This window comes from Ruditapes philippinarum, unplaced genomic scaffold, assembly GCF_026571515.1.
Source record: "Ruditapes philippinarum isolate M1 unplaced genomic scaffold, ASM2657151v2 ctg5747_1_1_1_1, whole genome shotgun sequence".
Classification (NCBI taxonomy): domain Eukaryota; kingdom Metazoa; phylum Mollusca; class Bivalvia; order Venerida; family Veneridae; genus Ruditapes; species Ruditapes philippinarum.
In genome coordinates this window covers 21,854-43,813 of record NW_026865974.1, presented here as the reverse complement: position 1 = coordinate 43,813, position 21,960 = coordinate 21,854, and the positions used below count along the sequence as shown (strand labels likewise).

The 21,960-nt window shown below is 32.8% G+C and overlaps 2 protein-coding genes across 3 annotated transcripts; one reads left to right on the top strand and one right to left on the bottom strand.

Annotated features, from left to right (window-relative positions):
* Positions 1 to 546: 546 nt before the first annotated feature.
* Positions 547 to 11,449, bottom strand: LOC132730923 (interferon-induced protein 44-like). 2 transcript variants are annotated; one of them, XM_060717002.1, is made up of 8 exons: positions 11,326 to 11,442; positions 10,927 to 10,975; positions 9,389 to 9,462; positions 7,870 to 8,064; positions 6,797 to 6,937; positions 5,824 to 6,001; positions 3,483 to 3,616; positions 559 to 2,708 (listed from the first exon to the last, which is right to left on the bottom strand). In XM_060717002.1, exons 1-8 carry the CDS (start codon positions 11,332 to 11,334, stop codon positions 2,553 to 2,555), a joined length of 936 nt encoding a protein of 311 aa, XP_060572985.1. In that variant the 5' UTR covers positions 11,335 to 11,442; the 3' UTR covers positions 559 to 2,552. The 2 variants fall into 2 exon arrangements, with proteins under 2 accessions (XP_060572986.1, XP_060572985.1); XM_060717003.1 differs by lacking the exon at positions 7,870 to 8,064 and having other exon boundaries at positions 547 to 2,708; positions 11,326 to 11,449.
* Positions 11,450 to 12,212: 763 nt separating this feature from the next.
* LOC132730922 (uncharacterized) lies at positions 12,213 to 20,842 on the top strand. The gene is made up of 8 exons (XM_060717001.1): positions 12,213 to 12,360; positions 12,670 to 12,720; positions 13,345 to 13,428; positions 15,838 to 15,868; positions 16,717 to 16,950; positions 17,299 to 17,673; positions 17,983 to 18,207; positions 20,248 to 20,842. Exons 1-8 carry the CDS (start codon positions 12,340 to 12,342, stop codon positions 20,463 to 20,465), a joined length of 1,239 nt encoding a protein of 412 aa, XP_060572984.1. The 5' UTR covers positions 12,213 to 12,339; the 3' UTR covers positions 20,466 to 20,842.
* Positions 20,843 to 21,960: the final 1,118 nt, after the last annotated feature.

The following is a 21,960-nucleotide window of genomic DNA, read 5'->3' as shown; positions in this document are numbered from 1 at the left end:
TGCGCTTTGTGCCAGATAGCTCAATATGCGATTTGTTTCATGACGCTTTTTTATGACAATTCTTGTCAAAATTATTTTTATTTTGCATTTCTAAAATCACCAGTTGATTTCAACAATTATATACTAAATATAGCTTTCCCATTGTAATGTTAGACATGAAATACTGAAATTTTTAAAGACAAAATAACTGCGAACTAACTTAATCTTAGCAAGACCTTGTTGAAACACCTGCATATGTTTCCTTATTCTCATTGAATACCATGTTCATGTTTTACTACTTAATTCTGCTGAAACCGGTAATAAGGACTGAGGATTGTAGCTTTCATTTACCACTTTAGTTCATGATCAGGCCAAGTCTAACCAAGCTTGAAACAGTTTTAGCTCTACCTTGGCTCTTCCATCCATCAATCCAACCGTCTCGGATTAAAGAGCAATGGACCCAAATAAAACCAATAGGCATCAGCTTTCAATGTTTTTATTCTTTTCAAAATAAAATAACATGTTTTTTGTCCGTTTAGTTATTCATTTTTAATAAAGATATGCCGTATGTTTTTTTTTTATTTTTGATAAAATTTCAATCACCGTGGCATTTTCAGAGGATTCTTTTTGCAAAGGAAATACATTTTTTGTAGAAATTATTTATCTTTTTGTTTTTAGGTGAGGCCAATACACATGCAATAAAAAAACTGACTCCAAGTAACAAGTGATCATTGATTTTTGAAAATTTATGCTTCATTTTATATAAATACATGCAAGTAAACAAGACTCCCTTTTTACAGTCTCAAAAATGACAACTAAAACCAGTGTCCATGTGTAGAACTGAAATCAAAGTCATCTTTGGAGATCATATATTAACGAGTTATGAAAAATTGAAAGACTTTTAATATCTAGATTTTTGTCCACAATGGTTTGAATTCGAAACGGTTCTAAAACTTTTTAAAAACACAGTCATACCTTTTCTTTGCATACCTTAACCGTTTTCTTGTGATAAAACACTTATACTTACTGCCGGAGGAGTCCCCCATTACTCAAGTTTATCAGGACAATTTGTTTTATATTTTGTTTACTTAAAGATTCAGGTTTGCAGGTTTTTGACACGTTTGTTGGTTCAGTTCTCAGTTATTCAATTGCTGTTTGAGGATTTTCAAAATCAAACGACATCGAGTGATTACATCTTTCAATCAGTATAAGGAATGAAAGAGGGTACTATAGAGAAAGTAGTTAAACAATAAATTTATACACAAGAACATGAACAGAATTATATTTCCAATGCAATCTTGCTTCATCCTTAAAGACTCAATTGTAAATCAACTTGTATTTATCTGTAGTACTCTTTGTAAGGCACCGGACAATGGCCTTAATCTCAGATAGTATTTTTGTGACATAGCTAAGAGTTCGATAATGTTTCTGTCTGTTTCCATGGTTTCGAAAGTGTAAACTTAAGTAAAATGCTGACATGAAACCTTAAATATTCCATTCAAGGTTACAAACAAATACAGCTCAATAAAATATAATCTTTTGCGAAATATATAATATATTATATATATTCTACAATATCGTGAATGTGGTAAAAATATAAACTTACTTGCATTATAACTTTTCTGAATGTCGGCGATTTAATACAAATAGACAAAAATATTGAAAAGGCTTAACAGGTTCAACGTTACACTGAACTCGAATATTTTATGTTTTTGTAACCCAAAACCAAAACGACACAGGTGAATAATTAGCTAGAGGACTATTTCCCCCGGTCTTATGCTTTCCTTTGAATATATGATGTGTATATATTACTAATAAAGAAATAAGTATGTTTAATCTATTTTCTAAATAGTTTTTGATTGGAATAGCAACAATAGTGTTAAAATGGTTTAATGGAACTGTACAATGTTTGGTTGTCAAGTCGACGACAGAATAGATTTAATTGTCAGAAAATACAACAACAAATCTAAAAAAAAATTCTTTGAAAGAATTTTTAGAATAAAATTGATAACGAACACGGATTGGTTATCAGCAAGACACCTAGCAGTTTCACACACATGCAAATTAAAACGGTGCCAGTTAACATTTTGTTTTTATTTTCTTAAGGAAAGATTTTAACAAGTAGAAATCTATAGTATATACAAGTACAGTAAATACACAACAACAACTACGAAATATAGTATGAAGCATAAGATTCCGTAGAATAGAAATAGGTATAAGTTATGTAGTATTAATATACTAGTATAATGAGTTAAATTTGAATAATAGAACAAAGAGTTTTAAAACTGGTTATATGTGACATTTATCAAAAATAATTTCTGACAATTATCAAGTTGTGATTTTAAAACAATATTTTTCATGTATCTATCGGCTACAAAATATACTTATTATTATAAACTAAATTTCATTTTCAAACACAATTTTCCATTCTATCATTTTGCTGGTTATATTCCTTAAACTGAGATTTTTACAGACTTAACCTGACAATTTACACTGACAGAACTCGTCCAATTTAGAAAATTTTAAACAATTTTATAACATCAATGTCTATATTAAGTATTTCTTCTGTTTGTTTATGTTTCTCCAAATTGATCTGATGCGGATGCAGCATTGAGGTAATCTGTTCCATAGTACATCATTTGTCTCAGAGCTAGAAGTATTAAGATTTCAAGGTGGGCGTCCCTTCCCATTTCATCTTCGTAATTCTTTATAGGGAAAATATTGTTTTTCTAAAACAAAACAAAAAGATGTTTATATATATATATTTATATATACAAAGGCATGAATTTAAACGTTTGTTTACATATAACGTCAGAATGAAAATGTTCAAATTTCTTTTTGACACAGTAATATAATTTCTTAAAAAATCATTACAAAATTGTCAAAGTTTAAACACATTTTTACGGAATTTTCTAAATTAAAATTCAACCAGTTTCTTGTTTAAATGCTTTAATCGGAATAACAGTATGCAGACACTGAAATCATCTATGAAGAGGCGTTACCAAACGGGTCGGTTGTGTCTGTCAGGTTTTTCATACAGATTTGCGTATTGTGAACAAACTTTAAAAAAAACTATTTTTTATAAGATATAGTTTTATACCCTTTGAAAAGTAATACGCCTCGATTCAAATGTTACTTTTAAATCAAGTGTAATTCTTAATTCGTTTTTTGTAAATGGTATTAGAGCACAGGTAACTATTACAAGTCTATTCACATGACAAATTCATAGTTACTTTTCATTTTAAAGACAACTGCAAAATAAACGGCAGACCTTTTGATTTGACTAACCGTTATTTTATTTAGTAAGCACATTTCATATCGATATACAAATACAATTGAAGTAGTTATAAGTAGTTGCATTTATTTGCAATCATTTACAATTTGCAAAATTGATCAGACAAATATGTCTCATGCATAAATGTCAAACCCAAGTCGAATATATCAAATGTGTGTCTCATGTTTGATTTGTGACATAAAGTGTTAAGCACAAGTTTTGTATTTACCGGAACACTATATAACTCCTTGGCTATATCAACCGCCTGCTTAACTTTTTCACTCATATAGGTATTTTGTATATCATTTGCCACACATTCACACAGAACATCAATCTTGGTCAATAATACAATTGTTGCAACATCTGTAAATAAAACAAATATTAACAATCTTTCTTCATCGTTTAAACAAAAAGTATAATTCATATTTTACGTTACAAAAACTACATACGTATGAGTGCACTCAAAAACATCTTTTAAACTTTGACCATAAATTAGCTGTTTGTTTGTTTCATTTTACGCCTTTTCCCAACAATATTTCAGCCATATAGGCGGGTAGTTTCCTTACCATCGTTCCTGGAGAGTTTCAACAGTACTAGACTACCTTCCTCCGTGCTAAACTACCAAAGCATCTCCCGGGGATGGAACCCACGTCAATGAGGTAACTGGATTAGATGTCATCGACTCTAATCCCTCGACCACGGAGGCGGTTATTAGCTGCAAGGTTTTTCTGAGATATGTCTTGACTTTAAACTTGTATTTTATCTTTTTATTCAGGATAAGTTATAATACATATAACAGAATAACAACAACAAAATCAGAAAAAAAACGAAACAACAACAATTTTCAACACTGTCATACTCAGCAGAAAAAAACACATAATATGTTGATAATTCTCAAAACGCAGATACTACTGTTTGAAACAAGAACCGGTTGAACCGGGTAATTTCCCCGAGAAGGTTCTGGACACTGGAAAGTATAAAAAATGCACAAAGGGCAAAAACTCCAAAATTAGGCAAGGTGGAGTTATGTTTTTTTGCACTGCACTTCTATTCAATGAGATCTATCTATCTATAAAGTTTCCTGATGATATCAGAGTTATGTCGCGGGTAAAATTCAAAGTGTAAAAATGAACAAAGGGCAATAACTCCAAAATTAGACCAGGCTTTGTTTAGGTTCTTTAAGCATTGCAGTTCTATCCAATTATATCTAGCTACCTACACTGTTTCATGTTGATATCTCTAATAGTTTTAAAGTTATGTCCCGGACAAAAGTCAAAAAGTAAAAATAAACAAAGGGAAATAGCTTCAAAATAAGGCAAGGCAGAGTAATGATTCTTAAGCACTGCACTTCCATCCAATGAGACCTATCTTTCTACAAAGTTTCATGTCGATATCTCTTATAATTTTAGAGTAATGTTCCGGACAAAGTTCAAAGTGTCAAAATGAACAAAGGGCAATAACACCAAAAATAGGCATGACAGTGTTACAGTTCTTGTGCACTGCAAACCTACTTAATGAGATCTGTCTACCTACAAAGTTTCATTTTGATACCTCTCATAGTTAAGAGTTATGTCCAGGACAATGAGATCTTTCCACCTACAAAATTTCATGTTGATACCACTTATAGTTTTAGAGTTATGTCCCAGACAAAGTTCAAAGTGTAAAATAAACAAAGGGGGATAATTCAAAAATTAAGCAAGGCAAAGTTACTGTTTTTTGTGCACTGCACACCTACTCAATGAGATCTATCTATCTACAAAGTTTCATGTTGATACCTTTTATACTTTTAGAGTTATGTCCCGGACAAAGTTCAAAGTGTAAAAATAAACAAAGGGGGATAATTCAAAAATTAGGCAAGGCAGAGTTACGGTTCTTGTTCACTGCACACCTACTCAATGAGATCTATCTACCTACAAAGTTTCATGTTGATACCTCTTATACTTTTAGAGTTATGTCCCGGACAAAGTTCAAAGTGTAAAATAAACAAAGGGGGATAATTAAAAAAAAAGGCAAGGCAGAGTTACGGTTCTTGTGCACTGCACACCTCCTCAATGAGATTTATCTACCTACAACGTTTCATGTTGATACCTCATATACTTATACTTTTAGAGTTATGTCCCGGACAAAGTTCAAAGTGTAAAATAAACAAAGGGGAATAATTCAAAAATTAGGCAAGGCAGAGTTACGGTTCTTGTGCACTGCACACCTCCTCAATGAAATCTATCTACCTACAAAGTTTCATGTTGATACCTCTTGTTGTTTCAAAGTTATGTCCCGGACAAGAAAAGGGGACGGACGGACGGACGGAAAGACGGACGGACAAGGCGGCGACTATATGCTCCCCCGTAATTTTTTCGGGGAGCATAATAAATCAAAGAGTTGAATATAGTCATAGGGCGTAGGCTTGCAATTACCACTACTTTCCATAGCTGGCTCAATCAAACCGAGTTTGCAACAGATTTAATTTTGCCAATTTGGGCAGACATGCACTTACTTAATAGGATCTCGTTCGTTTATTTTCAATTGACATGCTCATACTGTATCACTTTCAAATTAAATTAAACGGATACCGTGTGAGCGTAATTCAGCTTGTAGTTCCTTTAGTTTTTGCCTTGTTTCAACTGTTATGTTATCATGTCCAAGAATATTAGCGTCCGCTACAAAGACAATGCAGTTTACCAAATCGCCTTTTTTGGGGTCTTGTCTGAAATCAGTACTTTCCTTTTCGATGGGAGATGCAGGATTAAACTTAAATGAGATAATAATAAATAAAATGTAAATATATAGACAGATAGATAGATAAGTTGAAAGGTATAAAAAATGAGATAATGTGTCATTTCTATTCACATTTCGACTGTTTTGATAATTATACTGATTTTTCATAGTCTACAGGTTTTGTTTTTCAGTCTAAACCGTAAAGATCCTGTAACTCAATTTTTTATGGTTTTATATCATAAATATGGTATTACCGAATTTACATTTCATGTAAATAGAGGGAGGTAATATAAATTATAAGCCAAAATGTTCAAAGAAATGAATAAATATATTTTAATAAAAACAAAAAATGCATTAAACATTTGCAGTGCATATTTAATATATTCTTGGATATTTGGAAATTGTTTTAGAAGAAATAAACAACATGCATGATCTTTTACCATTTATTCATAAACAAATTGTTTTTCTTAAATAATTCATGCACATATAAAAGTTAAGGCAATTCACGAGCAAGACCGGTTATCCTAACTATGTGGGTATTTATGTGAAAAAAAAATTTAATCGTATGATATCAGATTCTATCCGGTCCATGTCAACAGTTGTAGTTGACATGGCTGGAATGAATTGAAATCAGCATTTAATTTCTGAAGGCAAATCGGTACTTGAAGATTCTATTTCACTACAGAACTAAGACATTGAACCCTAAACGGCATAGAAAGTCACAGTCGATTTTTCATTTTTTAAATATGTCTTTAAATTTGATAACATATGTTTTATATAGAACTAAAAGTTATAACAAAGACAAATTATTTGACACTGTTGGCCAACCTTGTAATTACGACGGATATTTCCATTAACTAGTTGTACAATATCCTTCACATTCAATCCTCCAGCGCCTTCCTCGTAACCCATCGTATCTAACATGCAAATGGTTTTCTTTAAAGCTCCCGACGGTCTATACTCCTTTAGCTGCAGTTAGTAAAGTACTGTACGTTGAGTTTAAGTATAATAAAATCTTAATTTTCAGTGATAAAGGTGACTTTAACACATGGGTTATTTTTCAAAAAGACAATGGAAATTAGAGTCAATTAATATATACATCATACCTCAAAAACTAAAGCTTTTTCCTTGGCTTCCCACATTTAGCATCCTTCAGTATAACGTCCGTTTAGATATAATTTTGCTTATCTAAACATGACGATATATATGTATAAAATATGTAACAGTTATATATTGTACAAAACGTTTTTATTCATACATTTTGTATGAGATTTGGAGTATAAACCTAGAACATATGATTGAAAAAGCGTCCAATCTTATAAAACACAATCTCTCTAGACATGCACGTTAAAAGATTTATACCATTTTTTACTACAGTGTGTAGCGACAATGGTAGAACGTAAACAACATTATTACTTTTTAAAGAGATACCTGAGATGTTCTGTTACATGACTGAATCGGAAGTAAAATCTCAAGATAATTGTTCCATTTCATGTAAGTCTAGACCAATAACGTTTGTGTTAAATTTCATTAGCTCATGCAGTTCTTCGATTACGCCACATATTTATAATGTCTACAACAAAAGTGTGCCTGTCTAGATACATAATATGACGTTCCAATATACGTCAGAAATGCTATAGTTTTTATTTGTTCCAAACTTTCTTTTTTACATTATGTTTAAATTTCACCGTACTGTAAACGCAGCGCTATTTTCCTCAGCTGATAAACATCAAACATGATCTAAATTAATTATTAAAATCTTATGTAACACAAATTTGACATTTAAGAACAATTTAAGAACTATATATTTCTGAGATATAATGTAACATTACAAGACATAAATCGTTCCAATAGACATTTGAATTATTCTTATACGTTTTATATAATGAACAATAAGATACCGCAAATGTCAGACTTTTGTCAGCTCCTCCAGCACGTGTAATTTGTGTAATTCGCTCTATGTCTATTGAAGCTACTGTGTTTACAAACGATGATTTACCAGCTTTGATTTGACCCAACAGCATAATCCGAATGGTATCAATTCCTTCTTCTTTAATGTCGTGCTCATTTATTTGTCCTAAAAGCTTTTTATGGTACTTTCAATGAAATAAAAACAACATATTTGTATTTGTGGTATTGTGTCACATTAAAGCTGCATTGCACAAATATAAAATACATGTACATGTACCTATATTTTATTAATAAAATTATTTTGGTATCAACTTTCATGATTGTTTTTGTTTGTGACAAGGGGGCCAAAATGAGTTTTATTAGCGGGAAAGTTTGTAATTTTCTTGTGGCGAAATCTGATGTACAATTAATAAGCATGTGAAACTTCCAAAGTATAAGAAGCTTTAAGGAGCTGTACGCAGTAAACGGCATATTTCCGCATTAATAACGGATAATTTCATAGATATTTTATCCTCTTTTGTTCGTTGATTACTCTGTTGTAACCAATAGGCCTTAGTGCATCGCGAAGCCATAACGGTGAAATTGATTAGATCGGAAAATCGCGCACTTGCAGTGTTTACGCTAACAATATGATAATTGAATTTTTGAAAAGTTTAAAACTGTGATGTTGTGATTACCTGTGCGTAGCTCAATTAATTTGCATGTCAGTATTTATTTTAAAATCTAAATATCTAAACAATATATGGTAAGATTACAACAATACTCATTAAACTCTTCATATAACTGTAGAATGCTTGGTTTCTTGGCCGACGGAAACATTTTACTTATTAATCAAATGCAGCTTTAATGATACTTAAGTATTCACTTCTCGAAAACCATAAGACATGTAAGAACGTCAATTGTTCATTTATGGTATTGGATTTCTTTAGATAATTTCATCTGTTTATTTATTAAAGTAGGCACTTTTAATATATAACGAGGTTTCACAGGAATCGAATATTTTTGATGCAGCATACTGTCTTTGAATTAATATACATGTATATGAATAGAGAATATTACATAAGGATATATTCAAAACGAGACGACACGTATAACAAAGTAAATGAATATGATAATGCACGAGTTTAGTGTAAGGAAATAAAGCAAACGAGTAGACTTTCAAAAATATCATTTTAGCACGTTTGCGAACTGCCATGTCTCTTTTTGTCGGCTTTAGCGGTATACAATCTTTAAAACCAATTTGATAGGGAAAGCATATATATTATAATCCAGGAACCATTGCTGCAAAATTCGGTCGATTTGAAATTTCTCTATTACAGTTGATCAAATGGCCATTTTTCTCCCAGCGCCATTTCAGAAAACACATGATATAAGTAGTCGGACATTTGCGGAAAATTGATAATTATAGTTATACAGGATAGACAATTTGGCGGACGACCGCCGTGATAAGATGCATGATAGATGTTAACATAACAATCGTTAATACTATTGGTAGGATACGTAACCCACCTTTGAAGTCCAGTCTCCACCAGGTTCAAATTTCCTCCAAGGTTTTTCCAGAAGACCAGGGCTATTCGTTTGTGCTTAAACCAAAAATATTTAATGAAAGGCATGTCATTCCAACATATGAAAAAGGAATATAAAGTGTATTGAAATGACAAATATAGGACAAATGACCGAAACTTCATTTTCAGTAAGATATTTTAATAAGCATACTATATGAGCATTAGATGGCAAACGAAAAAAAAAATGACAACACGTAATGAAATGTTTTAAAAATACGACGAGATGGTATGCTCTATTTTGTCTTGTATCTCCATTGTAATTAAAACTGTTTTTAGAGTTATGCAACATGCACGTAGATATTTCACCCATCTGTTAGCTGGACCGTACGGTGGCAAATAGGTGAAATGTGTGTATTTTAATTTATCTCGTGGCCACGAGATACTTTGTCGTGGTCACGAGTTACTAAGTCGTGGCCACGAGATAGCTAAGTTGTGGCCACGAGATACTAAGTCGTGACCACGAGTTACTAAGTCGTGGCCACGAGTTACTAAGTCGTGGCCACGAGATAGCTAAGTCGTGGCCACGAGATACTATGTCGTGGCCACGACTTACAAACTTATTATTATGTCATCTACTAATCAGGTGCAATGATCTTTCTGAGTTATATAAACCATGGCTTATCCCTTCTTAATTATTCATCAGAAAAGGATTTTACCTTATAGGCTATCTACTGTCCATGGGCAATGTCCCTTACAAATAAAATAAACTAGGCCTTATTCCTTCTCATGTTATCGTATAAACAAGGTTAACAGGCCCTAGTACGTTCAAACTGACCAATTCGATCACAAAATTGTCCCAACAAATAGCTATAGTCAAAATTAATGTCTGATGGGCCTTGGAAGGTGACTTTCTAATATGATCCTTAAGACAAATTCAAAGTAAATATCTTCAGTATTTCCAAATATTAATGTTGCATGTAAAAGTAAGTTGATAAATTTAAAAAAAATCATAATATATCATATGTATAGTGTATTCTGAATAGTTAATTATCTCGTGGCCACGTCTTAAGCTTTCTCGTGGCCACGACATAGTATCTCGTGGCCACGACATAGTATCTCGTGGCCACGACTTAGCTATCTCGTGGCCACGACATAGTATCTCGTGGCCACGACTTAGTAACTCGTGGCCACGACATGATATCTCTTGGCCACGACTTAGCTGTCACGTGGCCACGACTAAGTAACTCGTGGCCACGACATAGTATCTCGTGGCCACGACTTAGCTATCTCGTGGCCACGACTTAGTAACTCGTGGCCACGACATAGTATCTCGTAGCCACGACATAGCTATCTCGTGGCCACGACTTAGTGACTCTTGGCCACGACATAGTATCTCGTGGCCACGAAATAAATAAAAGTACACACATGTTACCTTTATGCCACCGTAGGACCGGATGAATTCAATATATGGTTTAGGAAAAGTATTTTATTTTTATGATATACGGCATAATATAATACAGTGTTGAAAATTTTTTTAATTACCTTGCCTGTTCCTGTCGGAGCCAGACCCCTTTTGTTTGAACAATTTAAACTGAAATATACATATAAGATCCAATGAAAGACATTCAAAATAAAAAAACCACTGCCCTAACTACGCTTTAAAAGTGAAGAAAATATACATTTTACATAAGTTCTACTGTCCGTATATCATTGAAAATTCATAATAACCGACTGATAAAATAATGTTTTTTTTTCTAGTTTCTTTTAAGTTACTTGTAAATTAAATTAGAAATAAATTAAATTGATTATTTCAATCAATTATTTTATTATAATAATTTTTTTTCGTTCTTCGTGTTAAGTAAAATAAAGAAAAAAACAACACATCCCAAATAAAAAAGGCCCCTCTGCTTAAACATAGTTTTGAAAACAAAGAAAAAATACCTTCTTCATATGTCCTTCTGTCAGTGTATCATGCAAAATTTATAAAAAAAAAAACAACAAAAAACCGACTATAAGATAACAAAGTTTCAATATTTCTTAAGTATTTTATGATAATATATTTCCACCGGTTGTGATTTAAGGGAAAGATCTATGCATGTGGTAAGTTCTTTTGATTTATGGGTTTGCATACGATATGCAGTGTTCAGTTCATTCATCATATTTAAATCATACACGCTGAACACAGTGTTATAGTTTTTGCTTTGTTTTATAAATCATTACAAAATAAACAAATATCAAAGAATCAGAACTATCAGTATTATTTACCTTTGGGTTTATTGATAGACACATTTAATTTCAGGATTTTAATATTTGAACAATGACAATACGAACGAGTGAGCAACACAATTATAATCAACAAGTACTCAAGTCCTAAAATCAACATGAATGTGTATCAAAGATAAAGTGTTAAGTAAAACACTGTTCACCATGAATTCTATTATATAACGTTATTACCAAGATACTTTAGAAAGCTGTTAAGACCCGAATAGAAATTTTCATAAACGACAAAAGAAAAAATGCTGTTTCTACGTTAAGACTACGTCTGACGATAAAATATTCTGTTAACATAATCTTAAACTAGCCACTAAGAATAGCAAAGTAATTTTATAAGTCTTCTTCCGTTTACTGTTTTGATCAGTTGCATTAAATAAAATTTGAAAGAGGCACAGGAATACCTGTGCAAATATTGTTCAATGAGTAAGCTTTTCCAACAGATAGATAAAGTAATTTATCTCTCTAAAGTAGACAGATTTACACGGGCTTATCAAACATGGAATGTTTGTTTAATGTTATAAAACGTATCATGTATGTTTGCCAACACATAAATAATATGGCGATTTTAGGTGGTTTTTTTGCTTGATGTAAAAAAGGAAAACATGAATTTTGAAATCTATGATATGACACTTTTGACTTAAATTAAAATATCATTCTAGTATATTTAATTCATTGGATAAAATGGGTGGTTCACCCTCATGTGTAAGTTGTCTTTAAAATTATTTATTATAACTTTTTTTGAAATTTTAAAAAATTATATCTTAGATTTGTTTAGAATATGTTTATACAATCATCTTGCAATTTATCTTTATTCTATAATAAACACATGATACTGGTTTGTTTTAGGCGTCTTTCAAATGATAATACAATGGAATAAGTAATATAGTTTGGTAAACGATATGACATCTGCAATAAGATAGCGTGAAGCTTCGAACCCACACTAAGGAATAGTCTTTGTAGCTTAATATTCATAGAAATACAAGCTACGCATGAAATTTGCTTCTTTTTCAGGTTAGTGCAAAGTCCACTAAAAAGGAAACTATTCAAGAGATTTATAAATGGGTAAGTTGAATTCTTGCTTGTAGAAAACGATAATGAAAAGACGTTTAAAACAATATTTTCGTAAAAGATATCATGAACTCATATTTCATCCATTATTGTTGCTAACTGTTGCACTGCTAAAACAATTTCGTAGAAAAAACAATCCGGGTTTATGTTTTAGTTTATACCTTGACAAATGAGCGATACATATTTAGTGAACTTTATATACACTTTATCCGAGTGAAAAGTTATTTCAATAACTCCCCTTGTTGATGAGGAATTGCCTTTGAGGGTGAGACATCAGAATTTCAGCCACCGATTTACCCTGCTCGTTCGAACTACCGGAGACTAAGAGCTTCAGCAGGTGAGGCGGTTTGTATCATTGGTGTTACTTTTAAGTCAGTAATTCCTGGGGTTAGCCAAATCAGCTTTCCTTTTCAGGCGCAACACTTTATAATCTGCATGTTTTAAAATGTAATAGTATTTGCCGGTCTAAAAACGAATTTATAATTAGGTAATTTATTTCCCGTTTCCCGCTGGCATGTTGTAAACCTATCAACACAGCAGCAGTAATTTATTTTTATTCGATCATAACCTATATTTCAAAAAATAGAAGCTTGTGAATATATCGTAGTTTTAATTCAGTTTCAGCAATTAGATCAACAGTCAGATGATGTACAAATTGTAGTACCAAGGAAACAGTTTAACCAATACTTCTCATACGTGAAGGTAACGCTTAAATAGAATATTAAACATAATCGTAAACAATCAACACAAATTTAATTGAATTGAAAATTTTACAATATTATTTTAATCTAAAATATGTAAATTACACTGATGTTCTTTTTGATAGCGATGATATAATTGATACCCAACCTGACGCAGGTGTTGCTTTCTTGGGAACTGTTATGCCTTTCTACGACTACACCGTGTTTGCACTGCGTACGCATGGCATTGTTTATAGATCTAGGGCGCCGTAAGGCCGATTGAAAAAAGAATAAAGTTTCCTTTTAAAAGGAAAGGCTTGCACAGTTGTGCCTTCATCCCAACCCTTTAAAATTGTTTTTTTTTTTTTTGGTTTCAATTTATTTTTAATTAGTTTTCAATTTATAATCACATTGTTTTGAATTGCGGTATTTGTATATCATAAAGGGTTTATTTAGTTGTTTTTTTTTTTTTTTTGGAAAACCGAATATTTTTTGTCAAAACGATTTGAAATCTATTCTCTATTGTATAAAACTAATAAAGAAAATGATCAATCGTAAAAATACTAACGTGATACTGAAGGAAAACAAGTGTGCACATTTCATTTCCCCTTTTTCGCAGCGAAATCATTCCTTTGCTTTATAGACAAGTAAATGCACTAAAATACTTCGTTACGTGGAACCAATTAATAAGCATGTATCAACTATGTTACACGATCACAAATAGACGATGCGCTATCTGTAGATCAGCACGTGGCAAGGTTAATGATATGCATGGGCTATTTTTAGATTACCTCACCAAGAAGTTGAATTAGGTTCATAACTCGATAATGCGTGATTTGGTAAGCAGGACCAGCCTTTGAAGACGGAATACTACTACAGTCACCATTCTCTATTGTATAAAACTAATACAGACAAAAAACAATTATAAAAGAAACTAACTTTTGCGTCTTGAAAAACAATTGAAACGGAACAATTTCGTTTATAATTTATTACGGTTTAAACCGATAAATCAAGTAAAAATAGAAATCCTATTTATATAAACAAACTGGGATTACCAAAGTAACTGAAATAGCTTAGATTTCCGTAATATTACTTCGTCTGATTCGTCTGATTCCGCAGTATGACGGAATCGCCCGAATTGTCACGATTGCAATCGGAACTACATCGGCTATTATCATTAATCCGAAGAGTGACGGAAAAGGCCGAAAAGTTGCGATTGGCACGATTGCAGCTGGTTTCCCGTTCAATCATGCACCAACAGATGTAAGCAGGAAACCACCTAACCGGAACAAGTTTTCCAAATGAAATGGCTTGCTGCCGTGGCTGCAAGCCAAAAAAGAAAAGAAAAGTCAAGTTATTCGTAAATATAAAGATGCTAACACGTTCTCACCGCGATCAAAGCGTTGCTAGAGATTTTCCGTAAAATCCTCGAGCGTTCATACTCCAGTACACTGACGGCATGTTTAATGCAGTGTCTCTGTAAAAGCACTATGTCGACAAACGCGTATGTAGTGAAAGTGAAGGCGTTGTGTTATGTGTTCATTGTGCAGCTATGCCGAACTTACAGCGACGACACCTTTGTGCTCCTATCGTAAAGTCGAGCGATTCACTTGCTCGAAGTACGTTTCGTCAATCGGAATCCTTAATGACCCAATAGCATCTTGTGAAGGCAAATGTGTCAGGGATTTGAAGTGGCTTTTTCCTTTTAGCAATTCAATCGCGTATTACACTAAGGCGCATCTTTTATTTCTTTTTGACATTGAAATTACAGTGAATACGCTGAACTTGTGTGACAGAGGTATAACTACAGTGTAAAGGAATAACAGATGCTTTGTTATATAGGATACAAAATGTGTGTTATTGCGATAACCATACTTTTTTGCAATGCTATCATAATAAAAAACAAGAAACATATTTGACTAGTATTAGTGCTACTTTTGCTCGAAATTAGCCATACCCTTGTTGATTATAAAGCCTGACAGGTAGTAGAAAAAATGCCTAGAAAGTTCTTGCGGTAAGACAAAAAAAAACAAAAAAAAAAACAAAAAAACAAACAAATTAATGGAGAACAGATTTACCAAACGTTATGTTTCGTAACGCATCAAATCCAAACAAATTAAAACTTACAATGTAACAAAAAACGACATTTTTCGAAGCCAGAACTTAATATCGCACCAATTGAAAGAACAAAATGTACAAAAGCTGAATTTTTCATGGTTGAGTAATAAATATGAAATCAAACTTTTAATGTTAATTCATGCATGAAACATAATATAGCAGCGTACTTCATTGGAGTGGGCTTTATCATATAAGCTTCAAAATTTGCAGACGGCGTTATCACCTGTTAGAGCATGACAAATTATAATTGTTAGCACAAAAGTTACCAGGTAGCTGGTGTACTTCAGTCAGTCTGATATTTGTTTTCTTTCAGGACATGTTAAATATTGATGAACATGTAACGGGTAAGAAATTATACAGCTAAATAATACAGAATAGATTACACATATTTATCAGTAAAACTGTTATTAGAAATCTATCTAAAGATTTTTAGCTAATTTCTAAAGATTTTTGGCTGATTCAGGAAATAGAACGATTTAGATTAAAGTTATTTTATATATCTTCATTTACAGTATCCTATTGATTAATAACAGCAGTAAATTATACTGAAATTTAATAATTATATCACAGATACCAAACAACATGTACACTTGAATGAGGAAGAATATCATTTAAAAATTCAACTGTATGTAAATTTCAATTAAAAATATACAAAGTTGGTTATTCTTAAAATATGCAAGGGCAGACTCATCTGTCCCACAGGGGTGGAACCCCCGTTTGTGGCCAAAAAAAGATGAAAACTTACCCAGCGATTGTACTATTTTTACAGTCACATCTTTCGTTATGCTTCACATCTGGTGCAGCGGAAATTCACGATCATATAATTTTTACGATGCTCATTTTTGAGATACATATGGAGTTCCAACCCGTGTGTCCGATTCATTTCAAACACGTCCGTGAATATCGTGACGTGATGATTTGGTGACATCATGAAGAAAACCCATGTTGTTCATGACAAAAGCAGTTGTAAATAAGTAACTTAAATTCATTATTGGAAAAGCAAGAAAAGAAAGTAAAATGTATTGGTTTCATGTATAAGATAAAACAAAGTAATCCATTATTAAACAAATGTTTTTGCATTTCATTCATTAGAATCCTACTCGAGCAATAGATATATATACCTTCAACTCGAAAACAAAAAAAATTTCTAATTCTGTTCAAGGCAGTTATCAATACTTATTTGTTCCACCAGCTAAAGACATCAGTGCACCAAGAGTTCAGATACTTGATAACAGAAGCACAAATGCAGTTACAATGTTTGTACAACAGTTGCAATATGAGTTATCAAAACGGAATCGCATTGATACTACCGTCATTGAAACATTCAAAGAGGCACTTCCTGAAACGGTTTTAATTGCCGTGTGCAACAAAGGCCAAGTCAGTTCCACTATAACCGCTGTCACACAATGCCTGCATGATGTTGAACGTGATTATCCTTACATGTTTTCATTAAAGACTTACTCTTAAAATAATAAAATTGAGTTGAATGGACATTGTAATGATTTTTTATTATGTTTTGTTGTGACGACAAATACAAATTCTATGTGAAACTAATGTATTAATCCTTTTTTATTAAAACATATTTTTTCCTGAAATGAAACAATACTTACATTTAAGTTGTCCAAGACATCTTGATATAAAACTTATTAATGGCATACTTTATGACCTTTTCTTTTACTTGTAATACATGTTCGTTTTTTTGATGTCATAGCTATACCGTACACAGTAAATGGTATTTAAAAAGTATATCTGTTTCAGACACATTATATTTCAGGTGATCACTACAACAGGATCATTGTAGTAATTGTATACGTTATGAGAAAGGATTCACTTCCAAAACTTCCCTCTAGCAGCGAAGTAAGAGGAGAAGCAAGTTTCAAGAATATAGGACAAGTGGTTGATATGGGATTCGATGACGATACAATTTATTCGTGTGATACAAATAAAAAAGCTATGGACGAAATTTTGCAGTTCTGTAGAGGATTTCATTGCGTTGCCAAGGGGGGAGATCATGCCAACATTTCAATGAATTCGGCCTCAAATCAACCAAAAGATTCCATGGTTCAAGCCTGTGATCAAAAGACAAATCCGTCCCAAGATGGACAATTGGTGAATGCGCCCAGAAACAGCACTGACCTTGATGTTAAAAGTGATGCATAATTTTTATATCAACTAGACTAAATATCTAAATAATGTTTTATTCAATATACAACAAACGCGTTCTAAAATTTTATATATATTTTTAATAGGTTTGACAAAAGTCTGTTACATAAAGAAGAACTTATTTATTTCATTTCGTATTGCCCTTAATCAAGTCAAATACACTGCTTAATTAATAAGTATTTTAAGATAACAGTTTAGATATAAAATAATTCAACGAATATTGTTTAGATTTTTTAAGTATTTTGAAATTCGTGTTAAAAATACCTTTATCATAATGCTTAAAAATTATTTACAGGATATCCCCGCATAACGGTATATTTGATGATCCCGTCTAAAACGAAAGCACTGTCAGCGTTTATTGAAAAGTTTCAAACCAAACTGATCGAGTTTGGAACCGCGGTTAAGGAAATGGAGCCCAGTGAAGCCAGAAACCTTGATCCTAGTCTGTTGTTGATAATAATTTGCAATGCTGCATCTCGCATTGAATCCGACATAACAAAATGCTATGACGAAAACTTACGTGCGTAAATATATTTCTAAATTGATTTAAAAATAATCGAAAGAGGCATTCATTTCTTTCAAATAACATTCATCTGGCAATATTATATAGCATTACGTTTATTGCTTTATGCTATATGTCATTTTTGTGTCGCCTTGAACAGGCCACATATAGGGGTTACTTTTGTCGGCGGTGTCGTTGTCGGCGTCCCCTAAAGCTTGTCCGGAGCATAACTCAGTCACTTTAAGTCTGATTGACTTCAAACTTGGTATGCAAGCTTCTTTCAATAACGCAAAGTACAATGCACAAGGACCGGTACTCTGCACTTCTTAATTTTTTAGTTATTGCCCTTTGTTAATTTTCACACTTTAATTTTGTCCGGGCCATTTCTCTTCAACTTTAAAAGCTATGGACTTGAAACTTCATAGGATGATAGATCTCATTTAGAAGAAGTGCGGTGCATAAGAACCGGTACTCTGCATTTCTTTATTTTTTAGTTACAGCCCGTTGTTAATTTTCATACTTTATTTTTGTCCGGGCCATTTCTCCTACAGTATAAAAGCTATGAAATTGAAACTTCATAGGATGATAGATCTTTTTCAGAAAAAGTGCAGTGCACAAGAACTGGTACTCTTCATTTCTTATTATTTGAGTTATTGCCCTTTGTTAATTTTCATACTTTATTTTTGTCCGGGTCATTTCTCCTAAAGTATAAAAGCTATGGAATTGAAACTTCATAGGATGATAGATCTCATTAAGAAGAAGTGCAGTGCACAAGAATTGGTACTCTTCATTTCTTATTTTTTGAGTTATTGCCCTTTGTTAATTTTCATACTTTATTTTTGTCCGGGCCATTTCTCCTAAAGTATAAAAGCTATGGAATTGAAACTTCATAGGATGATAGATCTTATTAGGAAGAAGTGCAGTGCACAAGAACTGGTACTCTGCATTTCATATTTTTTGAGTTATTGCCCTTTGTTAATATTCATACTTTATTTACGTCCGGGCCATTTCTCTGAAAGTATAAAAGCTGTGGACTTGAAACTTCATAGGATGATAGATCTCATTAAGAAGTGCAGTGCACAAGAACCAGTACTCTGCATTTCTTATTTTTGAGTTATTGCCCTTTGTTAATTTTCATACTTTGTCCCGGTCATTTCTTCTTAAGTATGAAAGCTACGGACATGAAACTTCATAGGATGATAGATCTTATTAAGAAAAACTGCAGTGTACAAGAATCGGTACTCTGCACTTCTTTTTTGCGAGTTATTACCCTTTATTAATTTTCATACTTTATTTTTGTCCAGGCTATTTCTCAGAACTTAAAAAATATATAAAAGATATGGACTTGAAACTTCATAGAATGATAGATCTTATTGATAAGAAGTGCAGTACATAGAAACTGTTGCTCTGCACTTATTATATTTTGAGTTATTGACCTTTGTTAGTTTTCATATTTCATTTTTTTCCTGGCCATTTCTCCTAACCTATATTGTTCACAAGGCGACACATCCGAATCGCGGAGTTCTAGTTGAAATCGTTAGATTGTTATGCTTAGGTATAGACTAAAAATATTTAAAAATATATAATAATTGAATGATTTAACATTTTTGCAGTAATTTAGCTTCAAATAACATTAACAAAGCTATTTGAGCCGCGCCTCAACAAAACCAACATAATGGGTTTGCGATAAGCATGGATCCAGACCAGCCTGCGCATCCGCGCAGTCTGATCAGGATCCATGCTGTTCGCTATCAGTTTCTCTACTTGTAATAGAGTTGGTAAACGAACAACATGGATCCTGATCTGACTGCGCGGAAGCGCAGGCTGGTCTGGATCCATGCTGGTCGCAAATCCATTATGTTTGTTTTGTCGTGGCGCGGCTCATTTTATTTTTTGACAAATGTACACCGTGAGAGACGTAAGGATACTTGCGTATTTTCATTTCCCATATTTGTGCAGGGTAATGTTTACAAGCAATACTAAGTTGAATGTTGAAATTCTGCATAGACTATTTTCTTTAAAGAACAGTACACATACTCTGATTTTGTTATCTTACAGGTGCCGTTAGAAACAGAACAATTCTGATAGCAGTGCATGTTGTAACAAAAGGACAAGAGCCAAAAATGTTCACAGAACTGAAACTTGCGAATGACATCTTTAAGGAAACTCCTTTGATAAAGATTATCGATATGGCTTTCGATACAAACATTGGAATGTATGAATGCACAATGAACGACACTGCAGACAATTATCTTCGTCAACTTCATACAATCTGAACTTCCACTGAAAACTTTATGGGCCTATTAATCAATCATTTATTTGTTTTCTTTGAGTTCCTTATCAGTTACTAATTATTTCTTATGTATGTTTTTAGTGATTAACCTTCCCATGCTCTTCCTTGTGCCCTGTCCTGTTTTTGTTTGGGGTCCTCCTGGGTTCCATGTCACTTGCTCTTGTTGCTGGATCGTGTGGGGGCTGCGTTCATTGAACACCGCCTTTCCTTGTTGATTTTGTTTATCATATTTTAAGAGTATGAAACCTATTTCTTTATAGTCACCAATGCGAAGAGCTGTCTCTGCTACTCTGTTAAATAAGTTTTACTTTTATCAACATTTGGAATACATGTATATTAAATCAATGTGTTGTTGTTCTAGGTGTTGTGATTGTTGTTGATTTCGTTCACTTCTCCTCTGTCTTCTTCATTTTGTTTATTATATTTATATGCATACAAATGTTCGCATATTGTATTTCTAAGAAAAATCTAGTTTGAGAGGGTACACGTGTCTTAATCCCCAACCTTTGCATACAGCAACCGTATTATCTTAGCATTAAAGCTATTGATTGGTATATACCATATTGGGTAGGAAAGTACGGTGTTCCGTTAGTGCTAGACTAAGTGCCTTTCCTCTGAGACCAAAACTCACGACTAAGACGATACGATGGTGACAATACGCCAATACATACTGTCACCATCATACTATTCACTATGGTACTGTCATATTGTCACCATAGTATTGCCGCACTGTCCCCACGGAACTGTCCCGCTTCACAATCGTACGATCGCTTCCAGTCAAACTTGCGCAAATATTTAACTCAGCATTCATTGGTGCACAATCAAAAAATGTTTTCCTCAAAATCAATTGTATAAACTTTGTTGTCTTTTTTATACAAACAGATATCATGTGTTCGTTCTCACGTTAACGGCTTGTTGTGATTATAATAAAAAATAACAGACAACGGCACTATATATCCATAATAAATGCTAAGAATTTTTAGAGAAAAAAAAGGGTTTGGCGAAGTTTTGAACTTCTACATCGCGATAACTATTCCGCCGTACTTACCACTAGTCGAGTGAAAAATCTGTACTAGATTAAAGATTATTTGTAAATCGAAACTTATAACACCTTCTTCCTGCCCCAAAACACCCAGGTCAATATAAGTTAACAATATTGATCAATTTGTTTGCAAATTATTGTCGATTCAAACCGACAGCTTAGGAGAAAATGCTACGAAAATCAAGTAAATACTCATGCAATAACTTACTTTTAGAAAAATATACAAAATTGTTAAAAAATCACTTCCGACTGTAAAAAAATCTGGAAACATAGTGATCCCTCGGAAGCATTAATCACAACAAATTACAAGATAATTGCAGACTCGGTTTGATTGAGTCTGTACATGAGGGATAATGAAAAGTGCAACATGACTCAAGCCCCCTAGCACCGGCTTGAGCGGTACTCAATTCTCAACACTTTATAGTGGTGGCATCAA

What these genes read in the sequence shown, in the direction of transcription:
- LOC132730923 (XM_060717002.1), bottom strand. An exon ending in GTGGAGACTGGACTTCAAAG is followed by an intron (nt 8,065 to 9,388) that starts GTGGGTTACGTA and finishes TTTCATTGAAAG; the next exon opens with TACCATAAAAAGCTTTTAGG. An exon ending in ATATCCGTCGTAATTACAAG is followed by an intron (nt 6,002 to 6,796) that starts GTTGGCCAACAG and finishes ATCTCATTTAAG; the next exon opens with TTTAATCCTGCATCTCCCAT.
- LOC132730922 (XM_060717001.1), top strand. Translation starts at nt 12,340, where the DNA reads ATGGGTGGTTCACCCTCATGT. An exon ending in CACTGACCTTGATGTTAAAA is followed by an intron (nt 17,674 to 17,982) that starts GTGATGCATAAT and finishes AATTATTTACAG; the next exon opens with GATATCCCCGCATAACGGTA. An exon ending in ATGCTATGACGAAAACTTAC is followed by an intron (nt 18,208 to 20,247) that starts GTGCGTAAATAT and finishes GTTATCTTACAG; the next exon opens with GTGCCGTTAGAAACAGAACA.